The 26122-nt window shown below is 37.7% G+C and overlaps 1 protein-coding gene across 8 annotated transcripts in view; it reads right to left on the bottom strand.

The window, feature by feature from the left end:
- Positions 1–26122, bottom strand: part of KIF3A (kinesin family member 3A) — a 57196-nt gene that overhangs the window by 5023 nt on the left and 26051 nt on the right. The window contains exons 10-19 of one of the 8 annotated variants that reach the window (XM_010359984.2): positions 24255–24326; positions 21820–21828; positions 18819–18975; positions 18237–18417; positions 17911–18021; positions 17437–17562; positions 15949–16002; positions 15528–15596; positions 14509–14633; positions 10368–11069 (exon numbers count right to left, since the gene is read on the bottom strand). In XM_010359984.2, the coding sequence (XP_010358286.1) occupies positions 11021–11069; positions 14509–14633; positions 15528–15596; positions 15949–16002; positions 17437–17562; positions 17911–18021; positions 18237–18417; positions 18819–18975; positions 21820–21828; positions 24255–24326 (953 nt within the window). In that variant the 3' untranslated portion in view covers positions 10368–11020. Of the gene's footprint in view, positions 1–2727; positions 3310–7007; positions 11070–13013; positions 13546–14508; positions 14634–15527; positions 15597–15948; positions 16003–17436; positions 17563–17910; positions 18022–18236; positions 18418–18818; positions 18976–21819; positions 21829–24254; positions 24327–26122 lie in introns of those variants that run through there. The other 7 variants (XM_030927552.1, XM_010359985.2, XM_030927548.1 and 4 more) reach the window with 7 other exon arrangements.

Genomic DNA, 26122 nt, shown 5'->3' on the forward strand with positions numbered 1-26122 from the left:
GTATGTGATGGGAAAGAAACCGAATGTGGAAGACCACGTATGGTATGATTCTACTAACACGAATTATTCAGAACAGGAGAATGAATCCATGGAGGCAAAAATAGAATATTGATTGCTACAGGCTGTGGGCAGGGGGCGGGTGTGGAGGCAAGGGGAGTGACTGATAATGGGGGTGGGGTTTCTTTCAGGGGTGATGAAAATATTCTGATATTAGATAATGGTGATGGTTGCACAATTCTATGAATACACTAAAAACCACTGAATCGTACACTTTAAAAGGATAAAGTTGGTAGTAGGTGAATTCTATCTCAATAAAGCTGTCATTTAAAAAAAATTAAAAGGGGAAAAAACCCAAGCATCATCAAAACTTGCCTTTTGAAGACTGGTTCTCTGCAAGAATATGGATCTAGTAACAGTGATTGAGCACTCTCTTTTCATCCTCGCTTACAGAGATGTGACAGAATTAATACGAGTACTAAAATTACACCAAAACATGTAACATCTTTTTAACCCTTTCAAAATAAGGGAACAAATCAAAAGCTTCAAGTCTCACCCTGACCACAGCCAGTTTCACCCTGCCCACATAAAATACCAGCATGCCAAGGGCAGTAAGTAGCTATGAGAGTCATGGAGGCTTCTCAGGCCAATCAGAGAAGACATATATTGTAAATTTTAATTTCCTTTCTTCTTTGATTGAGGTTCATTTGCATTCAATGGCTAATGTGAGCTGTAGTCTGCCACAGGATATGGGTAGTGGGTTACAGTTTGTATATGAGGACAGGATGGTAAAGGAAAGTAGGAAGATTTAGAACAGGCCATGGAAAGGACACATGCTGACTCTAGGCAGGTCTGTCGCCACATAAGCTTCATTAGGCAAGATGCAACTCACATTCCCATTTACTCCCAGTCAGGCAGTCCTGGACTCTGGATGCAAACACGCAACAACAACAATCCTTTGAATTTCCGAAGAGAATGAGAACACAAATTGAGGCGGATACTTATAAAAACAGTGGGTGAAAAACCTTCAGGATTAAGTGAAAGTTAAGATGCTTGTCATGTGAGCACATTTATATAGCAAACTCAGCCACAGCCCGTGCCTGCTTCATGGGACACGCCTTTTGTCTGCGTGTGGAATATGACATCCACAGCAAGACTGAACCTTTCCCTCCTGGCTATCAATCAGCTACCTCTACCTTTTGCCAATGAATAAACTATCTGTAACTGGCATCTAGGGCGTAATAATTATTTATTGGATAAATGAATCAAAAAATGATTCAGCTCAAATCTATGGCTTTTATTGAAACATTGTTGGGCTACAGTTACAAAGGGTCACCTCTGTTACAAATGCCACAGGGGCTCTGCTTGTTGCTGTCCATGTCATTGACCCTGCTCTTGGTTTTTCTCTGCCCTCCTCCACATAACCTCAGGGTGCCCACATCATCTAAGGATGGGAACTTCAAGGCTAAGTACAACACAGAGCTTTCTTATGAAGCTAGGCACAGACTGGCCTATGACACACAGGGCTGGCTTCTCAGTTCCTAGCAGCTTCCACTAGGAGCAAAGCAGGCACTTTCTCTAGTCTTGGAGCTGATTTCTAGATTTAATTTATTAGCTCAAGTTGAAGTTCCATTCCCAGGTGGAGTACTAAAATCCCCAGTTAGCTGTCATGCCCAGTGTTTCCTCAACTGGGCTTTTGCCCTAAGTACCCAGACACCCTCTCCTTGGCTCTCTAAAGTGCCTTTTTTTTTTTTTTTTTTTTTTAAATGAGACAGTCTTGCTTTGTCACCCAGGCTGGAGTGCAGTGGGGAGATCTTGGCTCACTGCAATCTCCACCTCCCAGCTTCAAGCAATTCTGCCTCAGCCTCCTGAGTAGCTGGGATTACAGGTGCCTGCCACCATGCCTGGCTCATTTTTTTGTATTATTAGTAGAGATGTGGTTTCACTGTGTTGACCAGGCTGGTCTTGAACTCCTGAGCTCAGGTGATCCACCCACCTCGGCCTCCCAAAGTGCTGAGATTACAGGCATGAGCCACCGCACCCAGCCTAAAGTGGCTACTTCTAATCCAACCTGTCAACTTCTTCCTACTCCAACTTTCAGTCTCTAAGCTGTCTACTCCTTCTAGTTTCTGATTAGCCAGTTAAGCCAAAAAAAATTTGTTTTGATGTTTTGTCTGCTCACCGCACACCCAGGCAACGTGAATAAGGGGACACATTTGCTCCCTCAGTTTATACCAATCAGGAGTGCAGGCAGAACAGCTGAGAAGAGAGGGCGGTTACTCCTCTGGCTGATGACCCTTTCCACCTCCGGGACACAGGTGTGTATAACATCTGTTCTCCCAACCACCATCCGTGACTTGCTCCCTCTAATCCTTCACAATCTCTCCAGCAGTTGTTTCTCTCTTTTCTTTTTTCTCTTTTTTTTCTTTTTGAGATGGAATCTCACTGTCACCAGGCTGGAGTGCAGTGGCGTGATCTTGGCTCCCTGCAACCTCTGCCTCCCAGGTTTAAGTGATCCTCCTGTCTCAGCCTCCTGAGTAGCTGGGACTACGAGTGCATGCCACCACACCCAGCTATTTTTTCTGTATTTTTAGTAGAGACGGGGTTTCACCATGTTGGCCAGGATGGTCTTGATCTCTTGACCTCATGATCCACCAGCCTCAGCCTCCCAAAGTGCCAGGATTACAGGCGTGAGCCACCGTGCCTGGTCCAGAAGTTGTTTTTCTAAAACACAAATAGGCCGGGTGCATAGTTTGAGTAACCTATGATTGTGACACTACACTCCAACCTGGGTGACAGAGTGAGACCCTGTCTCTAAAAATAAAAAACAAAACAGGCTACCTGGTGAGTAGCATAACTCATGGTGGGGTAGAAATCAAGGCCAACATAGTATTTCTGTAATGACTCTGCTGCTTTTAGGTTGGGTTAGGCAATATCCTCTTGCTAAGATTAGTATCGACTCTGAGAAACACTTTATTCAGTTGTAAAGTCCCAGTTAAATTCCTTTGCACAACTGGAGAAATAAAGCCTTTGATTAAAAACTAAAATTTCCCCAGCCCTCTAAAAAGGGATGGGGGAGGGGAGCAGGTGGAGAGGAATGTGTGATCTGTCATATTCTTTAGTCAGAGCCATAAACGTGTTTGGGTAAGACAATCTGATGTTCTGATAACGTTGATAAAAGTCACTTGAAGATTGGGTCACAGGAAGCCCAAGATAAATGCTGAGAGGAAACAGGTTCTTTTTGAAGTAGCCTCTTCGTAATCATTTTCCCACACATTCGTTCAACTTCCGAAAAAGGACTGAATACCTGATCTGCTTTGCAAATGAAACAGTTTAAGAAAGAGAAATTGAGATAATAATTAATAAATGTGTTTGGAAGGCTCCTCCAGCTTGCTTTAAGTTCAGGCTGTGGCTTCAGAACTGTGTTAACTTCTCCTATAAAGGCACAGGCTAACGCTGGTCTTTCGTGATTTTTACTCTACCTTGTTTTAAAAATGGATTCAAAGTGATTTATTGGAAAAGATTAAGACAGAAAATAACATTATTAGGATGAAAGAAGAAAGGGAGTAGGAGGAAATGATGATCCAGAGAAAAATAAGACTATAAGCAGGTCATCAGATATTATAGTCCTATCAGCGAAAGCACAGTGGAAAATGCATATTTTACCTCACTCTTTTTATACATACAGGGAGAAAATAGTCTGATATAATTATCTGGTACTTAGCTTTAAAAGAAAGTTTTCTTGGCCGGGTGCGGTGGCTCAAGCCTGTAATCCCAGCACTTTGGGAGGCCGAGACGGGCGGATCACGAGGTCAGGAGATCGAGACCATCCTGGCTAACACGGTGAAACCCCGTCTCTACTAAAAAAAATACAAAAAGCTAGCCGGGCGAGGTGGCGGGCATCTGTAGTCCCAGCTACTCGGGAGGCTGAGGCAGGAGAATGGCGTAAACCCGGGAGGCGGAGCGTGCAGTGAGCTGAGATCCGGCCACTGCACTCCAGCCCAGGCGACAGAGCAAGACTCCGTCTCAAAAAAAAAAAAAAAAAAAAAAAAAAAAAAAAAAAAAAGTTTTTTCTTGAGAGTCTTCACAAGATGATAGGATGGACAATGTCTTCAGCAGCATCCCGACAACACAGGCAGTAACAGGTTTTGTAAGGCAGTGGCTCAATGGTATTGCTTGATGAAACTGGATACCATAGCTCCAGAACTCAATTGGAGAAGAGGGGCAAAGGGGGCAAAGGCAGCGCAATTTATTATCTTGTACATGCCAGGGCAGGCCTTTAATTCTGTCTTCATGTTCTACACACAGGTGAGAGTTTTACATAAGCTGGAAGTGGTGGAGAGGAAGACCCCTGGAACGGCCAGAGGAGTTTCCGCCCCTACAAAAAACACATTTTTAAAAAGTCACTTGACGCCAGGTGCAGTGGCTCACGCCTGTTATTCCAGCGCTTTGGGAAGCCGAGGTGGACAGATCACGAGGTCAGGAGTCCAAAACCAGCCTGGCCAATATGGTGAAACCCCATCTCTACTGAAAATACAGAATTAGCCGGGCGTGGTGGTGCGTCTGTAATACCAGCTACTTGGGAGGCTGAGGCAGGAGAATCGCTTGAACTTGGGAGGCGGTGGTTGCAGTGAGCTGAGATTGCGCCACTGCACTCCAGCCTGGGTGACAGAGTGAGACTCTGTCTCAAAAAATAAGAAGTAAAAATAAAAAATTAGCCAGGTATGGGGGCATGCACCTAGTTACTCAGGAGGCTGAAGCAGAAGGATTACTTGAGCCCAGGAGTTGAACACACCACTGCACTCAAGCCTGGGCAATAGAGCAAAACCCTGTCTTTAAAAACAAAGTCATTTGAGACACAAAATTACGGCTAGATAGGTCTAGTGTTTTTACAGCACTGTAGAATGACTATTCAAATAGCTAGAAAATACTGAGTATTCACAACACAAGCAAATAATGTCTGAGAAGATGTACATACTAACTACCCTGATCTGATCATCATATATTGTATCAAAACATCACAATGTACCTCATAATATAATTATGTGTCAATTAAAAAATAAAAATTTTAGGCCGGGCGAGGTGGCTCACGCCTGTAATCCCAGCACTTTGGGAGGCCGAGGCAGGTGGATCACGAGGTCAGGAGATCAAGACCATCTTGGCTAACACCGTAAAACCCCGTCTCAACTAAAAATACAAAAAAATTAGCCAGGCATGGTGGTGGGTACCTATGGTCCCAGCTACTCGGGAGGCTGAGGCAGAAGAATGGCATGAACCCAGGAGACGGAGCTTGCAGTGAGCCGAGATCGCACCACTGCACTCTAGCCTGGGTGACAGAGCAAGACTCTGTCTAAAAAAAAAAAAAAAAAAAATTTAAGTCCTTTGAAACTTGTTGACAAATCAAAATTTCTTGTTTTCTACTTTGAATTTCTTAAGCCTGCCAATCACAGTGCCTGGTAAACAATGTTTGTCAAAAGAACATGATTAACAAAACCTCAATTGTTACTGGGTTGGAGATACTTTAAGCTTCTGAATGAGATCATGGCACTGTTACCACTAAGTAATGGTACCTTTCATAGAATACATTCTACATACACACTTCCTTAAGTTAAGACCTGAGAATTGGTTTCTGTTCTCAAACACCTAATGAAAAGGATAACAAAACTCAGAAGCATTTTTGGGGCCAGGCATGGTGGCTCACACCTGTAATCCCAGCACTTTGGGAGGCCAAGGTGGGTGGATCACCTGAGGTTGGGAGTTCGAGCCCAGCCTGACCAACATGGAGAAACACTGTCTCCACTAAAAATACAAAATTAGCCAGGCATGACGGCGCATGCCTATAGTCCCAACTACTCTGAAGGGTGAGGCAGGAGAATCACTTGAACCTGGGGGGCGGAGGTTGCAGTGAGCTGAGATCGTGCCATTGCACTCCAGCGTGGGCAACAAGAGCAAAACTCCATCTCAAAAAAAAAAAAAAAAAGGTGTTTTTGGTGAAAAATACATTTTATCAATGAGAAGAAGTGTATTTAAAAACGTTTGTCCAGCTGGGCACAGTGGCTCAGGCCTGTAATCCCAGCACTTTAGGAGGCTGAGGTGGGTGGATCGCCTGAGGTCAGGAGTTCGAGACCAGCCTTAACAACATGGTGAAATTTCATCTTTACTAAAAATACAAAATTAGCTGGGTGTGGTGGTGCATGCCTGTAAACCCAGCTACTCAGGAGGTTGAGGCAGGAGAATCGCTTGAATCCGGGAGGTGGAGGTTGCAATGAGCTAAGACTGTGCCATTGCACTCCAGCCTGGGCAACAAGAGTGGAACTCTGTCTCAAAAACTAAACTAAACTAAACTAAACTAAAATTAAATTAAATTAAAAGAACATATTTCTCTAAGGAATCAACCTAAATGTCCATCAATGACAGACTGGATGAAGAAAATGTGGTACATATACACCATGGAATATTATGCAGCCATAAAAAAGAATGAGATCATGTCTTTTGTGGGAACATGGATAGAGCTAGAGGCTATTACCCTTAGCAAACTAACACAGGAACGGAAAACCAAATACTGCATGTTGTCACTTATAAGTGGGAGCTAAATGATAAGATCTTATGAACATGAAGAAGGAAACAACAGACACTGGGGTCTACTTGAGGGGAGAGGATGAGAGGAGGGAGAAGAGCAGAAAAGATAACTATTGGGTATCGGGCTTAATACCTGGGTGATGAAATAATCTGCACAACAAAATCCCATGACATGTGTTTATCTATGTAACAAACCTTCACATGTACTGCCAAACCTAAAAGTTTAAAGAAGTAAATAGCATCTCTCCCAGATTTGCTTCATGATTTCTGCTTAAAAGACCCAAAACATTAAGCATTTCTGGGTGTGAAATTACACAGGCCTCTTTTAACCACAAATTGAGATGCCAAGCACAAAGAACATGCTCATTAATATCAGGGTGGAAGTAAACACAAAGATAGTTGAGAAAAGCAGCAGATCACTACTACAGGCATTAGGTAAAAGATTTTTATTCTTATTTAACCATGCTGCATGTATACATACAATATCAATATATACAACTTGAACAAATATAATTTATACATAAAATACAATGAAAGCGTGGCTCTTGAAACTAATGCAACCAACTGTACAATTTGTAATTCTGGCCAGTATACAGTATTATAGTAATGCTACTTAAGTTATTCATTATTTAAATTAGACTGCAGTATAAGTTCAAAGGCACTAGAAACATCTATGTTTTCTTCTAGTATTTTTAAGAACAAAAAATAAAAACAAACAAATCTATACACTAGGGAATTGGGCAGACATTGGTATACTTAAATGTAAACGTTACCCATTCCTTAATTCACAGCCCTGTAGGAAAGAAGAAGACTTTCCTTAAGAGTGAAGGGGAAGGATATTAAAATCAGACTAAAAAGAAACAAAACAAAAAACAACCAAAAACCATAATCATAGTTTTAAAAACATGTTACAGAGGAAGTAGCACCACCCCCTCCCCCAAAACAACCTTAAATGTTTGCTGCAAAAAGAAAAAAACAACAACAACAACAACAAAAACAACTCCCTTTCTCCAGAAAGGAAATGAAATGGCTTGTCAAATGGATTCTATTCATGGGGCAAACATGGAGATGCAACCCTCCCCTTGATTACTCATCTCATGCTTTATAAGAATCTAAACACAAATAGGAAACACTATGATAATTTTAACATCCTATTAGTATACGTAATTGTAAGGATTATTAAAGAAGATGCTATAAACCAATAATTCTACCAATGCTCCTTTTAATAAATAAATGTTACTTTTTAAATTAAAGGGAAAAGAGAATACCCATTCAATAACCTATTTATATGTATGTGCCACTCATTTTAAATCTGCATATTTATTTCAAAAAATGAGCAAGTATGTTCATCTATATTGTCTCATGAAATTAACACTGACCGTACAAAATATTTCATTTATGGACAAAGACACAGTAAATGTGAGGAAACTATAGAATTGCTATGACTGGAGCTAAATGAATAGCTCTGAAGTCAGTGTCCCATATTTGCATATAGATATTCAGACCAGGCTTGAGGCCAGGTGTGGTGGCTCACACCTGTAATCCCAGCACTTTGGGAGGCTGAGGCGGGTAGATCACAAGGTCAGCAGTTCGAGACCAGCCTGGCCAACATGGTGAAACCTGGTCTCTACTAAAAAAATACAAAAATTAGCAGGGCGTGGTGGTGCCCGCCTATAATCCCAGCTACTCAGGAGGCTAAGGCAGGAGAATCACTTGAACTCAGGAGGCGGAGGTTGCAATGAGCCAAGATCGCGCCACTGCACTCCAGCCTGGGCGACAGAGTGAGACTCTGTCTCAAAAAAAAAAAAAAAAATTCAGGCCAGGCTTAAATATCAAATTTTTGGTATTTCTGAGATGGATATTTAATGTCCATCTGGTATAATCAGTTTTAACATAATGTTTTTTTAAAAAACCTGCTATAGTAGGTGGGGTGTGGTGGCTCAAGGCCTATAATCACGCCTGTAATCCCAGCACTTTGGGAGGCTGAGGCAGGTAGATCACTTAAGCTCTAGGAGTTAGAGACCAGCCTGGGCAACATGGCAAAACCCCCTCTCTACAAAAAAATACAAACATTAGCCAAGCATGGAGGCATACAGCTGTAGTTCCAGCAACTCAGGAGGCTGAAGAGACAGAGGTTGCAGTGAGCCGAGATCATCCCACTGCACTCCAGCCTAGGTAATAGAGCAAGACTCTGTCTCCAAACAAACACCCCTGCTATAGTAGCCTGCTTTAAGAAATTCTCAATTGACTTTCTATAGATCGGCTTTTTATTTAGACTTTTTATAGATTTCTTTTTATTATTATGGTAGGGTAGGATAGAAAAAATATCTAACATACTGGCTTAAATTTCCATGTTTTAAAGCTTGATTTAAAAGTTACTCCTTTCCTATTAACTGAATTGTAAAGGTTAGAAACATGAACTTTTAAAAAGAAGCATTTTTTTTTTAAACTGGTAAAATTAAGACATCTTTAGAGTAATTACTAACAGAGTTAAATGTGTATCATCAAAAACATTTTATAATTACCAAAATATTCTGATTACACAAAGCTTTTACAAGACACATATTTACCTCAACTCTTCACAGTATTTAAACAATGCCCCACAGAGTTAAGTAATAAACTTCTAGCTATCTTACATACCACAAATAAATGCTGCCAGTGAAATGCAATTCTAATCACCTAGAAAATGTTCACCACACACAGAACATTCAGTATTCCAATTATGGAATGGACTTTAAATTTATGGATACATTTTTATTACCACCTCACCAGTACTCCACCTTCACTCACCCCTAATCTATACACAGCTTTGTCATTTAAACTAGGATTTAACAAAACTTATTAAAATAACATTAATTTAATAAATACTTAACTTATAAAGTCTCAAAATATTTTCAACCAATGTGTTTCAGGGCTGATTACATAATTTTGAAAACCACAAAACATGTATTAAGTGGTTTAGGAGTAGCATAACTTTACTTTTATTTTATTTTTATTTTTTGAGGTGGAGTCTTGCCCTATCACCCAGGCTGGAGTGCAGTGATGCCATCTTGGCTCACTGCAACCTCTGCCTCCCAGGTTCAAGTGATTCTCCTGCCTCAGTCTCCCAAGTAGCTGGGATTACAGGCGTGTGTCACCACACCCAGCTAATTATTGTATTTGTACTAGAGACAGGGTTTCATCATGTTGGCCAGGCTGGTCTCGAACTCCTGACCTCAAGTGATCCACCTGCCTCAGCCTCCCAAAGTGCTGGGATTATAGGCGTGAGCCACTGTGCCCAGCCAGGAGTAGCATAACTTTAAAAAAAAAATAAAAATTTCATAAGCAGCCAACAACAGAAAAAAATAATTCTATTACAGCTTACTTTACTATGAAATCAACATAGTTTTTATTTGTAGAGGAATATGGTCTAACTGGATTACTCAATAGAAGAAATTCAGAAAATAATATTTTATTTTTAAAACAGAAAAACAAAATAAAAAGTGTTTTAAAGGCAAAGTATTTAAAAGATATTTTTCTTGCTTAGCTGTATTTTCTGGAAAATGGAGACCCTTCTCAACTGGGAGATATAAAGTAATTCCCACCAAAATTTAGAACTCAAAGAAAAGCATCCGTAAGTTACACTTCAGAGTGAATTTTTAAAAATACACATGCAGGCAAAGATAACTGAACAGTACTTAGCTTCTTAATTCTCTGCAACAGTAGATCCTTTATATTTACGTACAATTCAATATTTCAAGAGAACATGAAACCAGAACATAAGATGTATTTGATTTGAACTCAAACTGGCAAAAAAAAGTTAGGAAAGGTTCAGATGAAACATTTTCAACTTTTTAAAAAACATGTATACTCGCAAAGATTGTTAAATTATAAAATTTTCTACAGAACATCAATAAGATCAGTCATCTCATACTTAAAATGCAACAAATGTTAGACATTAGAATGTGTTTAAACAGGCTGGATGGGTTAGTGTTAGGACGGAATCATTTCTTAGATGTACAGTCCAAACATTCATATATAACAGTGTAACATAGGACAATCTGATCTGCTTCTTTCTATGTGCAAAACAGGACACAGTTTTTTTTTTCTATTTTGAAATTCTAGTTACCTAAATATACAGTAGTTGGATAAATAACTAATCGATTTACACACACATCTAAACTGTAACTCTCTATAGTATGAACTGCTCCCCCAACTTCCCTGCACAGTACAATTGAAGAGCAGTAGTACGACAATTTGAACAATCACCAGTTGTACAATTTTAATGTTATATTAATATATGTAGACTAAAAGTTATTACGCAAATTATTATTTCCAGTCTTATTCATTGATCTACAGTTTCCATCAACTGAAATTATAGAGAAGTCTTCACTGTTTTAATTAAAGATTTTGTACAGGCATGAGAATATCACTAATTTTTATTCTGACTTTAAGTCTGTAACATTTACTGTAGTAAAGAGTCAATTACAGTTTCAGGCTTTGCAGAACGCTTTCTGTTTGGAGAAGAAAAAAAGCAAGCATGAATGCTTTCCTAAAAGACTGAAATGCAAACATTTTACATTATATAGAAAATATGGGGTGGCCTGTATAGAGTCTGGAAACAAGCCAAAATTTGACACATTTGACCATGGTTTAAGTGTTCAGTTAATGCTCACCTTTTCAGGCTACAGGAAGCTGACTTAGAGTAAATGCAAGAAGATGGCAGCCCACTCCATTATGCCAGATAGTGAGGGATAGGACAGGTGAGATAATTTCCAAGACTGGACTAGGTCATGTGGCCAGGCCAAGTGAGCTGCATGCTTGCCAGATTTGAACCCCCTGATTATCTCTTCTGAGGTACTCGAAAGGTACAAGTGCATTCAGAGGAAATCAGAAACAAATCATCTCAGGCAACACCTCACAGATGCGTATGTAGGGACTTACAGAAATGCTACATTAATGTATTATATTTATTGTAATTTTGACCAACCCATCTAACTATGTGTTTCTAATGAGGAACATCACATTGAACATATCACATAATGTAATATAACATCAATAAACCATTTAATGCATGTATTCATCCATGTTTATGGCTATCATTTTCTTAGGGTTTCCATGGTTATAGCAGGCCAATTCTAGTAAACAGAGATGGTGAGTTTGGCTCATATAATATTGGGCTACACGATCTTTTTAATGTTAAACTAAAAAAATGACATATCTTAAAATGGGTGTTCTGGAAAATGTATTCAAATATCTTATCATATTATTTATTCGTTTGCTTTAGGGTCCGTATAGTTAAAAAAAAAAAAAGTAAAACCGAGAGATCTCAAGTAAATAATTCCAATTTCTGGCTCTTCCTTAGAAAAGAGAAGATCCAGGCCAAGCACGGTGGCTCATGCCTGTAATCCTAACACTTTGGGAGGCTGAGGTGGGCAGATCACCTGAAGTCAGGGGTTCGAGACCAGCCTGGCCAACATGGCAAAACCCCATCTCTAGTAAAAATACTGAAATTAGCCGGGTGCAGTGGCAGGTGCCAGTAATCCCAGCTACTCAGGGCACTCCAGCCTGGCAACAGAGTGAGACTGCATCTCAAAAAAAAAAAATGAAAAGAGAAGATCCAGAAACAATGAGCCCTCTATTTCCATAGATAACTAGGAAGCCACTCACTTAAGACAGGACTGCTCACCACTGCCAATTTTTCTCCTACGCTGAGGACAAATGTCTTACCAATTATCATCACACTTGCATTGTCATTTTATTAAAAATGGAAAAGTAGGCCGGGCGCGGTGGCTCAAGCCTGTAATCCCAGCACTTTGGGAGGCCGAGACGGGCAGATCACGAGGTCAGGAGATCAAGACCATCCTGGCTAACACGGTGAAACCCCGTCTCTACTAAAAAATACAAAAAACTAGCTGGGCGAGGTGGCAGGCGCCTGTAGTCCCAGCTACTCGGGAGGCTGAGGCAGGAGAATGGCATAAACCCGGGAGGCGGAGCTTGCAGTGAGCTGAGAACCGGCCACTGCACTCCAGCCTGAGCGACAGAGCGAGACTCCGTCTCAAAAAAAAAAAAAAAAAAAAAAAAAGGAAAAGTAAAAGATACATCTAAAGGGACTCGTGTTTCTTAGAACTGATTTGCAGGCCGGGCGCGGTGGCTCAAGTCTGTAATCCCAGCAGTTTGGGAGACCGAGACGGGTGGATCACGAGGTCAGGAGATGAAGACCATCCTGGCTAACACGGTGAAACCCCGTCTCTACTAAAAAAAATACAAAAAACTAGCCGGGCGTGGTGGCGGGCGCCTGTTGTCTCAGCTACTTGGGAGGCTGAGGCAGGAGAATGGCTTAAACCCGGGAGGCAGAGCGTGCAGTGAGCTGAGATCCGGCCACTGCACTCCAGCCCGGGCGACAGAGCGAGACTCCGTCTCAAAAAAAAAAAAAAAAAAAAAAAAAAGAACTGATTTGCTTCACTCATAATATGCATGGCATGTGTTGGTATAGGAAAGTTTTTAACCCCTCACCTAAACGCTAAAGAATGTAAACATTTGTACATTTTTAATATTCAACTGTTTGCCCAACCCTGAGTTCAACCTTCCCAAATCTGTGTTAAGTCATGTCTATGAGATTATGTAACACAAAAATATCAAAACCATACAACTTCATCCCACATGTAACTTGTTCCCTACTCAAAGTAGGGAACAAAGCAGCTTATTATTTTCTACATTTCAGGAGCCCCAGAGTCTTAAAATCAGCTTAAATAAACTGAACAGTCCTTGATGTAGGAAAGGGAAAGGAAAAAATAAGCTCCAGCCCAGGACTCCCATATCCTGATTTCCCTGAGCTTATGTGATGATACATGCAGGCTACCCAACAGTCAAAACCAGTGCCCAAAGGAGAGGGGAAAATGTCCAAGGAAGTTCTCCTTAGCTGGTGACTGAGGAAATCAAGGTTCTTGGGGTACTGTGACAGAAAAATTAACCAGCTGAATATAATACCTTGGGAGACCAAACAGGCAAATTAATTAGCATTGCATAAGAAGAATTAGTCTAAGAATTAAGGAATTAAACCCATTATACATTTTGGAAATAATAGAGTGCATTAAAAACAAATTCTATTTTTTTTTATTTTTTATTTTATTTTATTTTATTTTTTTTGAGACAGAGTCTGGCTCTGTCACCCAGGCTGGAGTGCAGTGGCCGGATCTCAGCTCACTGCAAGCTCTGCCTCCCGGGTTCACGCCATTCTCCTGCCTCAGCCTCCTGAGTAGCTGGGACTACAGGCGCCCGCCACCTCGCCCAGCTAGTTTTTTGTATTTTTTTTAGTAGAGATGGGGTTTCACCGTGTTAGCCAGGATGGTCTCGATCTCCTGACCTCGTTATCCACCCGTCTCGGCCTCCCAAAGTGCTGGGATTACAGGCTTGAGCCACCACGCCCAGCAAAAATAAATTCTATTACTCAGTAACCTAAGAAGTTGGAAGACCTTAATTCTTTGGCCAGATTTTATTTACTCAAATTCTAATACACAAGGAATTTGATTTTTTTTTTTTTTTTTTTTTTGAGATCAAGTCTTGCTCTGCCACCCAGGCTGAAGTTCAGTGGCATGATCTTGGCTAACTACAACCTAGATTCAAGTGATTCTCCTGCCTCAGCCTTCCGAGTAGCTGGGATTACAGGCACGAGCCACCATGCCTGGTTAATTTTTGTATTTTTAGTAGAGACGGGGGTTTCACCATGTTAGCCAGGCTGGTCTCAAATTCCTGACCTCAAATGATCTGCCTGCCTCGGCCTCCCAAAGTGCTGGGATTACAGGCCACCGCACCTGGCCGGGAATTTGATTTTTAATAAATCAGCTAAAATATGTATTATGTTTTAACTAAATAAATGTTAACTTCCTGTACATGTATCTAATTAGAATACCTCAATGCCTTCATTACATCAGATTCAAGGACAGTCCTTACCTTCTCCCTGTCTTTGGCCTTGCTTTCCCCTTTGAAGTTCGTGGTCTTTCTAGTTTCATCAAAGACTGACGTAGACTCTCCTCAGTATAGGCAAGATACACATGAGAAAGGTCCACTTCAAAGGGCTAAAAGAAACAAACAAAAAGCACTCTTAAGGGAAAGAGTTAAGCCAGATTTGAGGGAAGATTTAAAATATTGAATAAACTCCTCAAAAAAACCTGCAGAAACTAAAACCAAAGAAATGTCTAATGACATCATCTTCTAATTCCGGTATCTAAAACGTACTCACCAAATGTTGGTGAGTAAGAAGCCCTGACACACTATAAATTTCCTTCCACACAAAGAAAAACTGCTGCTGTTTTTCTTAAAGCTGCTCCCTCTTCTTTTTTTTGAGACAGAGTCTCGCTCTGTCGCTCAGGCTGGAGTGCAGTGGCGCAATCTCAGCTCACTGCAAGCTCCGACTCCCGGGTTCACGCCATTCTCCTTCCTCAGCCTCCAGAGTAGCTGGGACTACAGGCGCCCGCCACTATGCCCGGCTAATTTTTTTTGTATTTTTTTAGTAGAGATGGGGTTTCACCATGTTAGCCAGGATGGTCTCGATCTCCTGACCTTGTGATCCACCCGCCTCGGTCTCCCAAAGTGCTGGGATCACAGGCATGAGCCACCGCGCCCGGCCTGCTCCCTCCTCTTCTTGACCTATGACTAGAACTAGCTTTGAAGAGAAAGAAAGACACATTCTAGTCTCTACCCATAACCCTACGACCCAGAGTGGTAGTGAAAAGAGGACTCCAAAGAGTGACTCCATGCCCTCTTATGGTGGGAACAAGCCTGAAATCAAGACTGATGGTAAACAGAACGGTCCTCCTCATCACCCCATCCTAGAGCCTTTATTCCCAAAAGATCAGCCCGTTTTTCAGCGCAGCTGATTAACACATATCAGGTTGATAATACAATTTAATGACTCATATTCCTATAAAGAAACAACTGTAGTTTTGTGTTTTTTAAAGAAGTACTCTTACATCTTTCTCCTTTTTATCAGGTACTGGGGTTTGCTTCCTCATGTTATTTCCTGTATAGGCAACACATTTCTCAAAAAAAGAAAAGGGGGAGAGAGAGAAATGTCTTAATTAGTAATCAATACTGTGAGTTAGGCAACTAACTGAGAAATCCTAATATTACACTAGTAAAATATGATTTGAATGCTGGAGCAGAAAGGGCCCCAGAGGTCACTTAGTCCCACATAGCCCCTGACCCTGACCATTTCCACCCAGACCATGATCTGTATGTTACAATTAATTACACAGAATTAGAAAAATATTTTATCTGCCCTACTGGATTCTCATCTGATTCATCCACTGGACCACGTTCCTCCCTGTTGTAGCCAGTACAATATCTAGACCATAGGAAGTACTCTCATGAAAGAATTAAGGTAATACTCACTAGCTGCCATTCTCCTATGTCTTCATTCCAATGGACATAGTTTTCAATCATTTCCTTTTAAAAGGGTGAAAGAAAGCCTATTTTTAATATTTAATAACATTTAAAATATTGAAGTCATAAAACTAAAATCTTAATAACATTGAGTAATAAAAGTCTCAAAACATTATATACTGATATAACCTTTTTATAAATTCTAAAATATATATTTCTTAGGAATGGATGTAGATGCAATAAAACTAAACAAAAATGAAAAAATAACAGAATGAGAAACTCTGGAATCAAGATAATGATTACCTTGGGTTGGAAGAGGCAAAGGAATGAAATAAGGGAGGGGGAAACTGTTTGGTTAGAAGTAGGTTATTACCAGGGTCCTAGCTTTTGTTTTGGGTGATGAGTTCATTACAACATTACAAAAATAACTAAATAAAAGCAGGCCATCCAAGGACCAATAAGGAGAATAGACCATGGACCCAGGATTAATTCCATGTACCTAAGGTCCAAAAAAAAAAGACTAAGACTTATTTTCAGACAAATTTCTTAAAGTTGTATTGAGATTCAAAACAGATTTTTAAAAAAATTGGCCAGGCATGGTGGTTCACACCTAGTAATCCCAACACTTTGGGAAGCCAAAACGAGCAGATCACCTGAGATCAGGAATTCAAGACCAGCCTGGCCAACATGGCTAAACCCCATCTCTACTAAATATACAAAAATTAGCTGGGTGTGGTGGTGCACACCTGTAATCCCAGCTACTCAGGAGGCTAAGGCATGAGAATCGCTTGAACCCTGGAGGCAAAGGTTGCAGTGAGCCAAGATCGCACCACTGTACTCCAGCCTAGGCAACAGGGTGACTCTGTCTCCCTGACAAAAAAAAAAAAAAAAAAAAAAAAAATCATAATGTTAAAGTTTACCAAAATGTACTGGAAAGACAAATTTTGGATTAAAAAAAAATAGAGGCTGAGATTTTAAAATTATACTAGTACTAAGAATTAGCATCCATCTGGAGATGAATGATGGTGCAGGTTGCACAACAATGTGAATGTCCTAAATGCCATTGAACTGCACACTTAAAATAGCTAAGATGGTAAATTTCATGTTATCTACATTTTACCACATACACACACACACACAAAAGAATCAGCATCCACAGCAGGGAGAAAAAGGTAGCATAGGGGTTCCATTTATTCTTACTTGTACGATACTGGGCGCTGAATGTAGGAATGGGACTTACACCTTGATTCTGATTGCATATACATGAATCTGAGTTCATCTAAAAGGCTAAAAAATTCTCAATGAGATCCTTAGATACTCAAACACAGATTATGTATTAAGAAAAGTTAACAACTAAAGTGAAAAGTGATGGCATTTGTTCAAAATATTGTACATTCAATAACTGAAGTATTCAGTATTTACCATCAATTAAATTAGAAATCCTTGTTCCTTAACCCCAGTCAAGTGACTATCTGGGGCAGAGAACTTCCTTTTTACCTGATAATCCCGAGGTATAAAGTTATCAATAATAAGCATCTGAAGTCGAAGCTCCCGGCTAAGTTGCCGAATATTCTCCAGTAGGCCTTCAATTTCCCTCTGATGCTCTTGTTGAAGATCAGCCATCTACCAGAAAATCCATAAAAATATTATGAACAAACAAGACTTTAACTACAAAACAGCACCATCTCACATAGGACGCTTGTGTAAGAGACCTTGTGAGAGCTTACCTAGTTCTTTTATAAAAGTGATAAACAGCGTGACACTATCAGCATCTATTCTACACTATTCGTTAAGGTTGAAAAGAAACAACTTAGTCTAATAGATAAAATTTAAAATTGCACATAAAGGATAAATATTTTATTTCTTTTAAATTATAAGCTCACATTATGATTACTTATAAATTCTTAATCAAACAACTCCTTTTTAAAGAATTCAGAACTGCATTAGTAAGTAATTTCTAAGAGAACCAACCTCTGATTTTGCAGCCATCAGCATAGTCCAAACTTTCTTTAACTTCTTGGTCTTTCCCTGTGCTTCCTCTTGCAAGCTGGTATATTTTTCTTCAATATCCAAGCGTTCTTGCTATGACAAAAATTAGTAAACTTCAGAATTTTCTTTGTAAAATCAAATATCTAATTCTTTAACAAATGACATAAATGATCTTAGCAACTCTGATCTTCAAAGCAATCCATAAACATGCTTTAAAATTTCAATACGATTATAGATATTTAGCTTTCCACTAGAAAAGTTAAATCTCTCCGGCAAAATACCGAACTAAAAACAGAAAGTCACCTTACCTCTTTTTCCTCAAGTTCTCTCCGAAGTTGCTCTGCTCTTTTCCTCCTTTCTTCCAGTTCCATGTTAGATTCTTCAAGAAGTTTCTCTTGTTCCTCAGCTTTGGCCAACAAATCAACCCCACCAACAATTACCTTCTTTTCCAGGGCAGATAATTTTTCCAGCAAAGACTGATGCTCTTGTCTGTTGATTAGAATGAGGATACTCTATATTCACGGATCATCTATTATTCTACTAATATCATTTCCCAAAATTTAACAAAAATTTGGATATACAATTTCAAAATACAAATATAATTATGTAACATCTCTATCAAATTATACAACTGTGTAGTATCAATTTCTAATTTAAAGTGTAACTCATTCTAATTCATTGATATGTTCTCCTATCACGCGGAAATAAAATAATCAAAACAGATCTAGTTTTTAGAAATACACTATATACAATAGACCCTTCTATCCAAAAATAGTTACACTGGAGACAAAAATGAAGCTTTTAATTACTATTCAATTTTCCTATTTTATATATCCTATGAAAAAACAGAAATTTAAATCATGAATTCATCTCAATCCAATAATACTCACTGGGCTTTAAGAAGATCTTTTTCTCGTTTCTCTAATTCAGCTCTAGCCTTGTTTCTTTCTTCTTCTTCCATGTCGAGCTTTGTTTCCAGTGCTTTTCTCTCCTCATCAATTTTTGCTTGCATTTCAATCATCTTGTCTGGGGATACTTTCTTTTTTCCTATTTGAATCATTTAATTCCAACAATCACTAAAATGAGTCAATGTTTCAGACTTATATAAATTACCTCCTTCAATGTAGAAATGCCTACACTCCTCAATAATACAAAACCAATTATCAATATTTTAAGGAAATCAAACCAATAATACCATGCATTTCCATTTATTATGTTCCTAGAAGAACTTTATAACTCATTACTAAATTCAAACTGTTGTCCAATTGTACAATGATAACTAAGAACAAAAGTAAAAGAGAAGCAAAATAGATGAGCTAAGTAATAGGAAAAGAAAGATTAACAGGAAAGCCAAATTTAAAAAAAAAATTTATGTCCCCAGATAACAAATACAGGTTTAAAAAAAAGCAACATGATTCTTCAGTTACTTTTTCTTGATAACCAAGTACAAAATCAAGCGACTCCTTAAAATATCTTTCCCAATTTCACATAAAACAAGTGAATAAAAGCCATATATAGGTATAAAACGCACAGATAAAAATATCAAGCAGAATTTATATCAAGTAGTTTTAATATATTTTTCAGAGTTTTTCTAAAATTTTTGTTAAATAACATTAAAGTATTTTATTTCACAGCATACTTTCAAAGGAAAAAATTCTATGCTATGTAATTATGTAACAGTTACATACACAGTAATTAACCAAGCATTTCACTCCTCAGCTGAGCTGTCAAGATATATCATCATACACTAAAGGAACAACTAAAATAGCTTGCTATTATGTCAAACTCAAGACTCGAAGACTCCCTAAGTCAGAGTAACCATGCCAAGTGTCAAATGTAAGTAGAAATGCTACCAAATAATAAAGCTGGAATACGGCTTCCAATTGATTATTTTTGCTAATAATGTCTAATAAAGTATTTTACATACATGTAATAGGTGCTCAAAGAAAGTTTATTAATGAATTTCAAAATCATAAAATCCAAATAAAAAAAGAGAAAATAAAACTAGCTTATTAAACTGGTTATGAAACTGAATCAAAGACAATTCATTTCTGGTCATACAGTTTCTTAGAAATATACATTCCTTCAGAAAACCAATAAAATTTTTCATAGAATTGGTCTGAGGCTCTCCTAGAACCTTTCTGTCATTCTTAACTTCCTTCCCAAAGAACTACAGAAGAAGAGGGTAAATCATAAGAGTTTATAAATTGTTAATGTCTCCACCCAAAAGCTAACCCCCCACCACCTAACAAGGTAAAAGAACTGAAAAACAATTATGATGGAGATATATAACTGAGTATATTCTTTCAGGAACTATGAAATGAAGAATCATTAATAGGCTTTAACTCTTCAGGACAAAATTATGTAAAAAACTCAAGGGTTCAAAATACATTACTTCTGTAGAACTCTAAGTCCAAAGCAAACCTAAGGCACGAGACAAATGAAACAAAAGAGTAAATAAAAGCACTGATCCAAATTCATGCTTTGGTGTGGTGTGATTAATTGCATTCCAAAAGTCAGGATGTAGACTGATTCTATTTACTGTCTTGTTTGGCACCATCATCCGTATTGAATCTTACGAATTAGCTATTAAAAAATAACTTTAAAATAATTTAACTACTATTCCCATAGTACTTCCCATTAGTTATACTATGTCTTAGAAATTTGAAGCTACAAAGTATCAGTTCAGGTATATAGTAAGTATACACATTTTAAAAAGTGTAACTTGCTTTCCACCTCAGAATTATAAGTATTTAAAGACAAAATGGGACATACATTAAGATAAAAATAATAAATGCATGAAGACAGTGATGCTAACAGTATAGAGGAAATGATCTAATCAACTTATGAACAGTAGTATGTACAGGCTTCAAGGGTTCTAATTGTTTTAATAGTTAAAAACAGTTTCAAAACCCATTAAGAAGCAGTAAAATAAAAAGATTTTTTTAATAAAAAGATTTTATATGTAGAAATACAAAGACACATAACTGTTCATGAATTAATACATTACATTAGTAATTTAAAACCTTTCAGGTATGTTTCCAAACTGATACTTTAGTAGTAAAAGTCTTATTGTGGTCTTGTAACACTTTCATAAAGACAATCAAAGAGATATAGCCAGGGTTAGTTTCAAAAGCCTAATATTTAAGTAACATATTACTTTAGCCAGAATCACTCTGATAAATCATTGTATTTCTTCACAAATAATATTTTAAGCTAAATGTGAATATGAATATGTACTAACTCTCCTAACCAGGTATTTAAAAATGTGACATCACTAAAAGTCAGTTTTACATGTATTTTTTAAAAGACTTTTTTTTAAAAAAAACCTTATTAAACAAACCAAACAAAAAAGAAATCTATTTCTAACAATGCATGATAAAATTCAGCACAAAATTTCAGGCAAATAAATATTTTTAAAACTTAATGCCATAAACAGTATTTAATTAAACCAGACATAAGTAGCAACATTTTTTTATTGCCCTTTGCCATGTGCTCTAATATTGTGAAGGTAAACTGGCCAGGGTAAGTTAAAGGGGAAGAACTTCAGGGCAGTCCTAACTGAATTAATTTCATTTTTATTACATAAGCACCCACGGCATAACCAGGCATCTGATTCTTGGCTTTTTTAAAAAAGGAGAAAAATGTTTGAATGTGAACTAATTTACACTTGTATTTCCAAAATTTGGCTTAACGGGTGTTTAAGGATTTAGGAAAAAAAATGAAGTTATTTTTAAAAGCTAAAGTTGAAAGATTGTTAAAAATACAAAAGACAGATACTTACCTGGCAAAAAAAACTATTAAATTTTAAAAATTTAATGTATTTAAATAACATAGTTCTTTATAGGATAAATAATTGTACCATGTGGAGTGCAAATCAATCACACCAACCTGCTTGATCTTGCAATAAGAAGTAGTAAGCAAATCGCAGACAGGAAGCATATGCACAGAGATGAGGAGGAAAAAAAGGAAAACATTATTTCTCTTGTAAAACAAAGAAAAATACATAACAGCATTCAAGTGTAGAAGTAAAAATCAAATCGTTACCAAAACTGAAATAGAGCCCATGTAAAAAGAAAGCATATTCAACATAATGAGAGATGTCATTTAAGGAAGAATATTAAAGTTAACTTAGTCTTAGATTATAACTCAAGCCAATCTCAAGAGCTCACACTGATTCCCCAAGTCCTGCAAAGGTCACAATTCAACACCATGTGATTATGCTAACAGTAGACACAAAATTAGGAACCTGCTAAGATCTGGGAAGTAATCTAAAAGAGCAAAACAGAAAATTAAGCCAATTTTAACAACTAGTATGTTTAAAGTGACAAAATTCACACTGTCCATATCAAAAATGTCCCAATTCAATATTTCTTTTTGTATATGGATCTATTACAGGCATGCTTCACTTTAAGAAAATCTAACACAAAAACCTGAACCAAACAGATAAATTAGATTACAGTAATTTCCCGATTATTTGATTAACAGAAAGGTCTAATGAAGAATTTTTAAAGACAGCAAGTTCTCCCAATACATCCGATTTCCCAACCAGATTAAGGGCTTTTTTTTTTTTTTTCCAGAAAATAAAATTATTACGTAAAATGAAGTACACCTGTACAGTAACAAACTTACATTCCTTCTATTGGTAGACTGCTAAGGGTAATTATAAACAATGATTCTATAGGAGTCAGTGTCAATGATTCAAGCAAGAAACACCTTTTAAAAAGGCCATTCAGATATTTAAAAGGGAGGGTACACACAATTTACACACAGCAACCACATGCTAAGACAACCACCTCTCCACTTTACCAACACGCCCACATTACAACAAAAAAATTATGTGCTAGATATGCAAATAGGAATTAAAACTTCTTAAACAAAGTACAACTCATTTCATAATATACTTTCATATAACTACTCTTTAATAATTAAGTTTTAAAACAGAAAACTAAATTGCAATGCCTCCCACTCAAATATTTTCTCATATTTCACAGTTTATTATACAAAGTAATACCTCTATGTGGTTTCTAATGCAATTCCAAATATTTTACAAATTATCCTTTGAAATGAATTGTTTTGGTAACTTGCCTATGAATTGTCAATAGAGAAAGAAATTTCTAATATTTTTGGAATTCTTCTTCTAGAAAGCTAAAAGCATAAGAACAACAAGCAATTATTTTTGTCATTCGTTTTGAAAGGGTAAGTATACAGATAATGCTTTAAAAGACAGTAAGCTGCAGGCTGGTACAAGAAAGCAACACTACTCCCCTTTCTTCTGAAAATAAAATATAAATAAATTAAGTAATACTTTTCAACTTAATTAAACTAGGTTTTAACAAAAGCCTTTAAGTTTGAAATAAGTCTAGATGGATCCTGCATAAACTTCTCGTGATTCTGCATTCGCTAATCATACCTTAGAAAATTTCTTAAAATCAGCTGGGCGCGGTGGCTCAGGCCTGTAATCCCAGTACTTTGGGAGGCCGAGGCGGGCAAATCACGAGGTCAGGAGGTCAAGACCATCCTGGCTAACATGGTGAAACCCCGTCTCTACTAAAAATACAAAAAGGAGCCAGGTGTGGTGGCAGGTGCCTGTGGTCCTAGCTACTCAGGAGGCTGAGGCAGGAGAATGGTGTGAACCCGGGGGGCAGAGCTTGCAGTGAGCCAAGACTGCACCACTGTACTCCAGCCTAGGCAACAGAGGGAGACTCCGTCTCAAAAAAAAAAAAAAAAATTTTCTTAAAATCTATCAGGTAATTTAGAAATATGGATAAATGTCCATTTGAAACAAAACGCTATTCATTTTTACTTGCTTCAAGCTTTACATTTTTCTTTATTTGGGAGCCTTTAATCTTAAGCTACCAATAAGAATAGGACACCAAAGTGTAAAAACTTGCAACTTTACGACATGTTATAATGGGCATTGGTGTACTTCAAATATAATTTGTACTTTTAGATATATAAGATTTGATGTTACACGTCCATTATTCTGAGCAGGATTAGAAATGGGTCATGAAGCCTAAAAAAGAACCATAAGAATTATTCTTTTATACAGCTTACTAGCTCTCTTTACATTATCTCAATTGCAAAAGCATGAATCTCTCTTCCATTGTCTCAAACATAAGCTAAAGCATATGTTTTAACAATTATGATTAACTGGAAGCAATGAAAGGGGGAGGAGGAATCATCACATGCTTTGTTCTACTGAGGAATCCAACATGTATTCTTCAGGTAATGTCAGGGAGTGGTGCAGCAGCATTGCTCAAATGAAGCCCATGGGTTATGGAAAAGCCAAAGCTCTGTTAGAGAATATAAGAGCTACCACTCACTAGGCAAGAACTTATCCAGAGGTTTCTCTATGACAGAACATGTGGAGTCTGAACTACTGCTGCTGCTACTGCCTGGAAAACAAAGAAATGAGCCCAACGGGAACCAAAGAAAGAGGAAACAAGAAAATGAACACATACACAGAGAAAAATTCAGTTTTGAGAAAAAAAATTTTAAAGGACAATCAAGCTCTGTATTAAAGAACCAAAATTTACTTTCCTAAAAAACCAGTCTTGGTAGTTTATCCAATATTCTCTACTTTACAAAGCCATACAGAGGAATTAGAAAGTGTACTGCTTTAAGCAACTACTGTCGGCAAATTATACTGGTCACCTAAAGCCTAATCATTCAAAGGGTTGAAATGAGAAGAATAAAAAATAAATAAGTCATTTGGTGAGATTTTAGTCTATTGAAACTGTTTAGGTTGATAAGCTAGAGGAATGGAGTTTTAAAACTTAAAGTCATACGAAATATTATAGGAGTGATATATTAGCCTTCATAATAGGTTGGTCTGTCTCCACTTTCAGTCTCTCCCCACCAAAATATCAAACTATCAAATATGTTTAAGGTTGAATAGCAAAACTTTCAAAAGGCTCATTGAAAATTTTTAAATTTCTAAGCCTGGAAGGAAGATATATTACTGTTAAATATTTTAACATATTAAACAGTGGCATTTTTCTTTTTAATTTTATTTTTAACAAATCTGTTATCAGCTTCTGCTTTGAAAATAATCTACTCTGTGAAAAACTAGGTGTGAACAAAAAAAATTTCTCTAAGTCAGACAAACATTTTCTGCAGAAGGACAGATAAGTGTTTGAGACTCTACAGGCCATACAGCTTCGTGCGAAAGCAGCCATAGAGCATAGGTAAATAAATGAGCATGGCTGTTTCAATAAAATTTTATTTACAAAAACAGGTGGTCAGCTGGATTTAGCCAGCAGATATTTTGCCAAATTTTGCTATAAATCATTATTTTTCTGTCTTTTGAAGTTACAAAATCTTTACATAGTTTTTAAATTTGGGACTTCTAATCGAGCAGTGATGGGTTTATTTTCAGCACGATCATTTTAGTAAGACAAACAAAATATGCACCAGCTTGAAAACAATGACCACATTAATGGAAGAGAGTTCTGAAATAAATATTTATGGTAAAAAGGTTTGAAATGTAGGCCATTATGTCTATTTCATTTGCATATTATCTATATTCTTATCATAATAAACAGTCTTAATTCACACTTGGCAACAAATCCTCCAACAAGGTGAGAATGAGAATACATTTTATAAAGAAAAAGAACTAAATTTAAAAATGGAATTCCTCATACAAATTTACTATTTAAAAATTCAGTGACTTTTAAAGACTAATCTTGTTTGCAGAAAAACTCCACATTATCCTAATTTCCTTAAAAAACTTAGGTTTCAGCCAGGCATGGTGGCTCACTCCTGTAATCCTAGCACTTTGGGAGAACGAGGCAGACAGATCACGAGGTCAGGAGATTAAGACCAGCCTGGCCAACACGGTGAAACCCTGTCTTTACTAAAAATACAAAAAATTAGCCGGGCGTGGTGGCATGAGCCTGTAGTCCCAGCTACTCGGGAGGCTGAGGCAGGAGAATCGCTTGAACCCAGGAGGTGGAGGTTGCAGTGAGCCGAGATCACGCCACTGCACTCCAGCCTGGGCGACAAATGAGACTCTGTCTCAAAACAAACAAACAAAAAAACTTAGGTTCCTAACACAGATATAAGTCCCTACATAAAACTAAAACCCACAGGAAATTTTAAAATGGCATACCCACTATTATAGAGTCTTACAATTCTAAATTCTAAAAAACAGAACATATTTTCAAAGTCAGCTATAAACGGATCAATACAG

The sequence above is a fragment of the Rhinopithecus roxellana genome, chromosome 3 (assembly GCF_007565055.1).
Source record: "Rhinopithecus roxellana isolate Shanxi Qingling chromosome 3, ASM756505v1, whole genome shotgun sequence".
In the NCBI taxonomy this organism is placed as follows: Eukaryota; Metazoa; Chordata; class Mammalia; order Primates; family Cercopithecidae; genus Rhinopithecus; species Rhinopithecus roxellana.